This window comes from Athene cunicularia, assembly GCF_003259725.1.
Source record: "Athene cunicularia isolate RWA chromosome 2 unlocalized genomic scaffold, athCun1 chr2_part1, whole genome shotgun sequence".
In the NCBI taxonomy this organism is placed as follows: Eukaryota; Metazoa; Chordata; class Aves; order Strigiformes; family Strigidae; genus Athene; species Athene cunicularia.
The window spans coordinates 111,595,213-111,604,549 of record NW_020799095.1 but is presented as its reverse complement, the minus strand read 5'-3'; the positions used below and the strand labels follow the sequence as shown (position 1 = coordinate 111,604,549).

The window sequence follows — 9,337 nt, the reverse complement described above, 5'->3', positions numbered from 1 at the left end:
GTGCGCCGGCCGAGGGCGGGGTGCGCCCGCTGATGGCGGCGGGGAGGCCTGGGGTGGGAAGTGAAGGGAACTGAGTTTTCTGTTGAGAAAGTGCTGTCGTGCTCCCAGCTGTGTGGCCGACTGTAGCACGGGGTGGGGGGGTAGGTGCGTTAATTGTTTAGTGATCTTACACCACTACGTTGTGGTTTTGTTTTTTTCCCCCTTTAGGTCATTTTTCTTCACGGATTGGGAGATACTGGGTGTGTATTCTGGTTTATTTCATACTTCATAGTTATTACAGTTTCAAGCGTGAAGCTGCATGATTTAAAGATGTGAGCAGTCAATAGTTACTTAAGCTTGTTTGGCCCTTAATTGAATGCAGTGGCTGACAGCACACAAAACTTCATGTATGCTGCAATGATGGTGACAACTCTATTTAAAATTTCCCAGCATAAGTCTTCAAAAGCTTTTTCTTCTTTCTTTTCAATTGCTTACCTAATTTAGTCTGAATGTGATCCCTCACTTTAGTCAAACTGGTGGAAAAAGAAGCCTATGGGTTTCTGATCTTTCACTTTCCTGAGAGTGGGTTCCCGGTTATTCCTGTGCTTGTCTAAATTTAGAGTTCGTTGGTTTTTTTTGGTGTTTTTTGTTTTTGTTTTTTTTTTTTTTATGTTTATTCTGGACTTCTGGATTTCTGGCTTGCCAGGAGTTGTAGTTAGCCCATGGTTTCTTCTTCATTATGTCATACTTAGGTAAATCAAGTACGTCTGGATTTTAACGTAAGTAAGCTGCTAAGTAGTCGCCTAATGTCTACAGATTTCTCTATCTGAAATATTGTCTTCAGACTCCAAAAATAACCTCAAACAGGCTGTGAAATACCCTGTTTGTCTTGTTCCTGTTATTTCCATGTTTAAGTAGAAATGGAAGGAGTAGGGAATTTCTGGAAGGCGCCTAGGTGTGGTGTAATATTTCCATTTGAAGCTTGTGTGTGCGGAGATATAAGCATATATTCATTAAAACTATTGAATTAACAAGTTAGGAGTGTGTTGAAACTTTTTTTTGGTGGAAGACTTTAAAGGAATGGGCGCTTAGGTACTGAAAATAAGCAGCATGAATGCTTGAATGCTTTATCTATTGTGCTTGCTTATGGGCAGAATGACATACTTTTTAACAAGTTTTTGTTACCTGGAACATGAATATTGCCCCTGGGTTGAAACTTGCAATGTTTAAGACAAACTTTTTCAGAAGAACTAAAAAAAAGGCAGCTGTTGGAACTGAAACTTGCATAACCTGGACAGTTAATTAGTAAAAAACCAGTCAAGTCCATGCACTTGGCAGTATTCTACAAGTGGAGATGTTTGCTCTCAGTTGTGCTGACACACAAATCCCTCTTCCTTTCTGCTGGTAGGATGCAGCTGAGGCGGCATTTACTGCCTGCATCTTGGCACCAAATGTTCAGCAAGTGATTGCAGAATCTTTTGAGTCTTTGGGGTTTGAGTCCTTGCAAATCAGGTTGATGTTGGTTTTGGCAATGGGAGAAGACCACAGAGATTTGCTCTTTAACATAAATTGTGTTCCTCATACGAATGTGGTATTTCCATTTTGGTGACAAAACTAACACGATCTCAGTCTTGCAGTTGCACTGGGTGTACTGCAGTGTATGCATTAACAAGTCCTAACACCTCTGTGGAAATACAGCAATTTAGCTGCGTTTGTTCCTCTAGTCCTCTGCAGCTCAGATTAGCTACAACTGCCTTTGACATACTGCCTTTTTTTTTTTTCTAAAAGGCCGTAGTAGTGACCCAAAAAAGAATTGTCTGAAGAGAACTAATAAACTAATTGCCCACAGTTTAACCCAACCTGTTATACTTCACGTGAATTTTTGAATTGCTCATTTCAGTTTACCAACAGTATCTTTCTTACTCTGAGAAGTGTCTAACAGAGGTTATGTTCTTTTTCCCTCTAAACTCCTATATAAATGACACTTAGTGATTGGTACATACTTGTCAAAATCTGAACAGAAGGTACAACACAGAGGATTGTTCTAAAGAGTCTGCATAAATATGTATACAATGTTGCTTTTCAAATTAATGTTTATAGTTGGCTAAAAAAAATTCCCCAATTCTTACCTAAATAGTTTTTCTCAGTCATATTTCTCCTGTAGATTCTTATTTGGCCTTCCATGATACTGCAAATATTATGCAAGTAATGTCACCCACAGTTTATTAATGGTATTTATAAATGTATTGGTAGGAAGCAGGCTGAGATACACAGCCAGCATTTCAAATATCTGTCCTGTCTGTGTGTTTGAAATGTCTTTAGGTAGGATACATTTAACTTTTCAGGATGATGTGAAAATTAAAACTAAAGCAAACATGCTGAAGTAATCAGGACAACAGCAGGCAAGCCATAAAAGCATGTTTCACAAATGTGAATGTTACAGGTGTTTTCTGCTTAGAATCAACTTTCCATCATCTAGTTTAGTGGGTGAGTTAGAAATACTGAATAATGAGAAAACCCAGGAAGTACAGGTACTATTGAGTGTTCTGAAAAGCTAAGTGCAGGCACAGGCAGTGATTCCAGACAGGTTCGGATTTGAGTCCATCTCAGTTCATGTCTAGATCATCTAGACAGGATCATCTAGCCCTGGAGTGAGCCTTTCAGAGCTGTTTATTTAAATGATGCTTTCCAGTTTTCTGGTTTGTAAGACACTTGATAACTGATCTGCTCTCCAGATTGCATGTTGTTCTGTGCATTCATACAGTATGTGCTTGAGATTAAAAAACTACTGGCAATCTGGAGTGTTGTTCAGGACTGCCTGAATCTGAGAGCATTTGAGCTGAACTCTTACAGGTCAGCTGAGTTAATAGGTCTGATTGCTTAGGTTGGTTCCATGTGGAGTTAGATGTCAGTTCGCTACTCTTCCCCCATCAATAAGTTTGGTTCAGAAAAAGCAAAGGTGTCTGAGAAAGAAGCTGCTTTTACAGGAGCAGCAAAGCAGCCTCTGGGCTAGAGCTGCCTGGAAGCAGGTTACCTGTGTTCTTATTTGTAGCATCCAAGTTAATAAACCCATCCAGATACAGAGCAGGCTTTGCCTAGAGCCAAAGTGGTATTTTTTGCAGCTGTGCTGCAGCTATGATAGTCAAATCAGATAAAGTGTCCCTGGCTGTACATATGCAATAAATATTCAGAGGCAGAACAAACCTTTTAAGTTTAGTACTATATTCACAGCATACTATAGTTGATGTAAAAATTTTCAAGGAATGTATTTAGACTGATCTAGCTCAGCATATTTCATACTTGCTCTGTGCTGTTGCACCAACACAGAAATAAGAGCTAAGCCAAAACATAAATGCCTTTTAATGCATTTTCTGTTAACAGGCATGGATGGTCAGAAGCACTTGCTGGTATCAAAAGCCCCCATGTAAAATACATTTGCCCACATGCGTAAGTTTGTAACTTCTCTTGTTTTACATTTTCCTGTAGAATTACTTATTAAGACACTTGCACAGATGATGAAGTCAGATGATATTTGGATGTCTCTGCATTTTGTTTTTATATTAAAACCAACTCTAAAATAATGTTGATGCATTACATAATTTATTATTTTTTAGGAACTGCTGTGTGATATACTTTATGGCAAAACTATGGTTTTATTTGTATTTTTCTTTTGTTACCAATTCAGACTGAAAACATATTTGGAAAGTTTTATGTGCAAAGTTAGATTGTTTTGACTTTGTGTTTTCACTGGATTGAGTTGTTTGTTGTTTTTTTCTTCCCCCCAACAGTAATTTGTTAAAAGCCAGTCTTAACAAGGAATGCTTTTTTTAATATTTTACTGACCCATTAAATATACTTTGTATTAGGTACATGAACTTCTTAGATGCACGTGTAATAAATGTCATTTCTCTGTTACTTACAACAAGTTCCAAAGATTCACAGAATATTCATATTTTCAGCAAATTGAGCTGTCTTCGTGAAATATGAGAAATGAAATACTTATGAGCAGGGTCAGGAGTCAGTAAATAAAGCATTAAGATCTATCTAGTATTTACTTAATGATAGAAAAACTAATTAAGTATAATCTTACTTTATTTTAACACAAAATTCAGATAGTCTTTTGTTCCAGGAGTCTGGGAGACGTGGAGCAGGGATGGTAGGGAGATAAGTAAGCAATATTTTGAGGTATTACTAGGCTGTGATTATTTTATTTCTTTTACAACGTGGCCATGCTTTGCTGAGCCATTCAAAAAGAATTCAGCAATATATGCTGTTCTCTTTGCTTGCCCTTTTGTCTTCTTTCAGTCTTTCCCCACAGAATTTACGTTCCCCAGTTTCGGTAGATTAAAACTATAACCTGATTTAATTCATGGTATGGTCCACTGAAGTTGTCTTGGTATGTCTGAAAAGACGCTGTACACCAGCTTAAGGGTGGGAGCGAGTCCTGCGGTGAAGGCCGGCACTGCTTAAGCAGATTCAGCTGCTGAGAAGCATGTGTGGCCAGACTCACATCCACCTCTGTGCTGTTTGGCTGAATCCTTAGGTTTGCTGATGTTGCTGCGTAAGGTGCATTCATGCACAGAGCATGTGTATGGAACGGTGATAAATAACTGTTACTTGAAAATAACTAAATTTTTTATATATATATATATATATATATATATATATATATATATATATAATATGTATATGATATGATAAATATACATTCACACACAGAGAGGTGTGTATATATATATGTGTATGTATATATATATATATAAAAGGAACCCATTAATGTTTTCCTTGCTCTACATTGAGAGCGGTAATTCATCCCTGAATATTAAATATGTTTGGGCTGGCAGGTTTCAAGAGAGATTTCTTGAAGAGACACTACAAAGTAGCTAAGTTAATTATGGTTTAAAAGTAAAACAGGATTAGGGATATGTAATTTCATGACCTAACTGCATCTGCATTATTAAATTTCGGTATATTTCTTATGTCAGTATTGTTTGTTCTCATTTCTAGGCCAGTTATGCCGGTTTCTTTGAACATGAACATGGCTATGCCATCATGGTAAGTATTTGTTCAACTGCAAATAATTCTAATCAAAAGATCTGGGGGTTTCAACTCATTGTTCTTCATCAGAAATCCTGAACAACCTGAATGGCTGTTTTTTTAAATCACGTGTAAGTATAAAAAGCTTTTTGCTTTAGTTTTGTTCTTACAAAAAGGCTCTCATGAGTACATTGTAATTCTCCTTGTGTATCTGTAGTAATGGGTATTCTCAGGACTAACCTGTATGTTTTAAAACACAAACCCCACTTTATCGTCTGTATTGTGTATGAATTCATAGTAGCAGGAGAGACTTGGAGTGGAAGTATTATTCCTGCTATTGACTAATATTTGGTGGGTCAGTAGGATACCTAGAAACTCTTCTTTAGAACATCCGTTCAGAATGGAGAACAACAAAAATAACAGTAGATTTCAGTGGTCTTAAACTAGTCCTCTTTGTGTTGTGGTTTGTTTTTGTGTTTTTTTTCCTCAAGTAACTGTGTTTGGTTTTCCTATATTTCTTCAAACAGTATTTTAATTTTGTACATGCAACTGATAAATTGAAATTCCTGCTGATATTTTTGGAGCAAATATCAAAACTGAGCTGCTTAATCTGCACTAAATTACAGAAGATATTAAAACTCAGAAAAGCTTTGTTGACTAGATCTAGCCTTTTAGCCGCACTCAGAAATTGTCCACTACTTCTACATTTTTATTTGGAAAATATTCCAGTTTTATTATTTGTGTTTTAAGGAAGTGGAATGGGTACTCTAATGAGTAATGCTGTTGATATTTTTGTAAGGTTTGATATCATTGGACTTTCTCCAGATTCACAGGAAGATGAAGTTGGGATCAAGCAGGCAGCAGAGAACGGTATGCTTAGAAATACTTTTTATGTCTTAAAAGTACTTCCATATATTCTTAAAAATGAATTATCAGTCTGAAACAGATTTTCTAAAGACAAAATTACTAACGAAAGTAATATATATGTATTGTATTATTGCTGATCAAAGTTTAGTGAAGTGCATTGTTTGTATTGTTTGGGGTTGTTTTTAACTTGATGAGTAAATAGAGTAACTCACCAGCATAAACACTTCATACTCTCAAATATGAACTGTACATGGGAACCAGTGTATTTCTTAAGAGCTTCTAGGTAGCACAGCAGATTAGAGCTGTACAAGCATCCACTTGCGATGCTGGATAGTTAGAAGAGGATACCACCTTCCTGGCAGTGAGGCTTTTGTGAGACTTGCTTGCATGTTTTTCTCTCTGGTACTGAAACTTCTGATCATGCTCTAGATCTTTTGATACTTTTTAATATATAGCAGACTAGATTATCCTTTCACTAGCTTTCTGTTGACATCAGGGGGAAGGTCTCTTTCCTTTTCTAGACCTTCTGTAGATGTAGAATGGAATGTTGTTTAACTACTGCCTTTATGTATGTTGCAGTTAAAGCACTGATAGATCAAGAAGTAAAAAATGGAATTCCTTCTAATCGAATTATTCTAGGAGGCTTTTCTCAGGTAAGGTATGGTTGGAAGGAACTGTGTCTTTTTCTAGGGAAGTAACCTAGCTTTCCTAACATGGGAAGTCCGGACGTTTGAATTGAAAAGAGCTGATACTAGTTTCTAAAATTTTAAGGTGTCAATTTTCCTTTGCCTTAACAAACAAAATTTTTTAGCTCTATGCAAATAATTGAAAATCATTGAAATCATTGAAATCATTGAAAAATGAACATGCACGTGAAAAGGTACTAAAATTAGTAGTCTATTTAAAGTCTTTACGCACATGACTATATAGCTTTGCTTGAAAATCTTGCTGGTATTTTTAATTTAATTTGGTAGACATTTCATGTTCTGGATTTATTTGGGAAATTCTTTCCTTTGTACTTGTAAGACATCTGTGGTAGGTAGGTTAACAGATTAGTTGTTCCATACACTAACTCCCCAGTCTGCATGCAAATAAATTAAAATATTAAAGTAGTGATAATACTGTCATGAGTGATAGAGCTTGCTTTCTCCCTCCCCCTCCCCAGCTGTTAGTTATGGTAAATTTGCTGGTTTACTTCTGAACTGATCATACAGACTTGGAGCGGGGAAAAAAGCAAACTAAATGTACAAGAATACTGGTTTTAGTGTTGCTTCTAAGGAAGAATACACTGGAACAGAAAAAATACTTTTAAAGGAGAAACTAGAGATCTTGAAACAAGTGTTAAAAGGAACATTGCCATCAGCATTGTAATACTTTTTTAATCTCTTTCTTAGGGAGGTGCTTTATCATTGTATACAGCTCTTACAACACAACAAAAATTAGCAGGTGTTGTAGCCCTTAGCTGTTGGCTTCCTCTACGGGCTTCTTTTCCTCAGGTATTTATGTTTCTTTCCTAAGCTAGTTTGTACTTGGGGAATGAGTGTATCTGAAGATTGCAGCCTTACAGTACCTAAAGGGGGCCTCCAAGAAAGCTGGAGAGGGACTGTTTACAAGGTCATGTAGTGATACAACAAGGGGTAATGGCTTTAAACTGAAAGAAGGTAAATTTAGATTAGATATAAGGAAGAAATTCTTCACTGTGAGGGTGTTGAGACACTGGCACAGGTTGCCCAGAGAGGTTGTGGCTGCCCCCTCTCTGGAAGTGTTCATGGCCAGGCTGGATGGGGCTGTGAGCAACCTGGTCTAGTGGAAGGTGTCCCCGCCCATGGCGGGGATGGTGGAACTAGGTAATCATAGAATATCAAATTGGAAGGAATCTCAGGGACCACCTGGTCCAACCTTTCTTGGCAAAAGCATGGTCTAGACAAGATGGCTCAGCACCCTGTCCAGCTGAATCTTAAAGGTGTCCAATGTTGGGGAATCAACCGCTTCCCTGGGGAGATTATTCCAGTGGCTGAGTGTTCTCACTGAGAAAAATTTTCCTCTTGTGTCCAATTGGAATCTTCCCAAGAGTAACTTGTATCCATTACCCCTTATCTTTTCCATGTGACTCCTTATAAAAAGGGAGTCTCCATGTTCTTTGTAGCCACCCTGTAAATACTGGTGATAAGATTTCCAAACCCAGTTCTCTCAGCTTTTCCTCATATGGCAGGCTTCCCAGTCCCTTCTCTGGACCCTCTTCAGCCTGTCCACGTCTTTTTTTGTATGGTGGTGACCAAAACTGAACACAGTATTCCAGGTGTGGCCTGACAAGCTCTGAGTGGGATGAGGACTTCTTTATCTCTGCTGGTGATGCCCTTGTTGATGCAACATCCTTTTGGCTTGCTTTGCTGCTGCAGCACGCTGTTTGCTTATATTAAGATAGTTGTCCACCAGGACCCCCAGGTCCCTAAGATCTTCCAACCCAAACCATTCCATGATTCTGTGATTGTATCTTGTGCAGGTATTAGTGGCCATCGTTATTACCGAATATTGATAGTTGTTTGATAACTCAGAAGTTTTAAAAACAGGGCCCTGGAGTTTGAGAGTTTGGCAAGTAGGGAAAATGAAGAAATACTCAGCAGCTATCTCTGCTTAAAAAGACATTCCTAGGAAACTTATAGGATACAACAAATTTTCTGTGAAGATGAATTTTCTGTTTGCTATTTGTTCAAATCTGCAAGGCACTGTATTATTAATAACTAGGTATTTAAACAAAGCATCATGTTTTTTACTCGGCCAGATATCATGTTCTCCTGAAATTATTGCCAAAATCTTATTTGCAGGTTTTTGAACTTAATGTGTTGTCAGGCACAGAGCTTACTTCATAAGGAACTTGCAGACTATACACTGTTTTTTTCCTTCAAAATTCAACCTATTTGTCATGCCACAGGGCATAGTGCATGGGGTTATTTTATCTCAAAGATGTTAGCCTTACCTTCACTTACTGTCTCTTTCTTCTCTCTAATTCCACCCCTAACAGGGCCCTATCAGTGGTGTTAACAAGGAGATTGCTGTTCTTCAGTGCCATGGGGACTGTGACCCATTGGTTCCTTTAATGTTTGGTTCTCTGACTGTTGAGAAGCTAAAGAGTATGCTAAATCCAGCCAACATAACCTTCAGGACTTACTCTGGCATGATGCATAGCTCATGTATTGAGGTAATTTTCTGAATCTACAATGTTTTAGCTGAGTACCGTTAATTTTTTTCCTTGAAAACAAATATGTATTGAGTGGGGGTTTTGGTTTTGTTCTGTTTTTTAATAGCAAGTACTTGATGCTACTGACTTTAACTGAATGCCTGTCTGAAAAAGCATCCAAGGCAAAAGTTTATATGACTAGTGGGAACTTCCTCATAAGTCTATTTTTGGGACTAGGCTAGTTGGTCTATAAAATACTTCCCCCCCCCCCCCCCC

General features: G+C 37.7%; 1 protein-coding gene across 1 annotated transcript in view; it reads left to right on the top strand.

The window, feature by feature from the left end:
- Nucleotides 1-117: 117 nt before the first annotated feature.
- Nucleotides 118-9,337, top strand: part of LYPLA1 (lysophospholipase I) — a 13,992-nt gene continuing 4,772 nt past the window's right edge. The window contains exons 1-7 of the mRNA XM_026842873.1: nucleotides 118-239; nucleotides 3,361-3,426; nucleotides 4,987-5,034; nucleotides 5,816-5,886; nucleotides 6,463-6,536; nucleotides 7,278-7,379; nucleotides 8,906-9,082. Coding sequence (XP_026698674.1) covers nucleotides 4,994-5,034; nucleotides 5,816-5,886; nucleotides 6,463-6,536; nucleotides 7,278-7,379; nucleotides 8,906-9,082 — 465 coding nt within the window. The 5' untranslated portion in view covers nucleotides 118-239; nucleotides 3,361-3,426; nucleotides 4,987-4,993. The remainder of the gene's footprint in view (nucleotides 240-3,360; nucleotides 3,427-4,986; nucleotides 5,035-5,815; nucleotides 5,887-6,462; nucleotides 6,537-7,277; nucleotides 7,380-8,905; nucleotides 9,083-9,337) is intronic.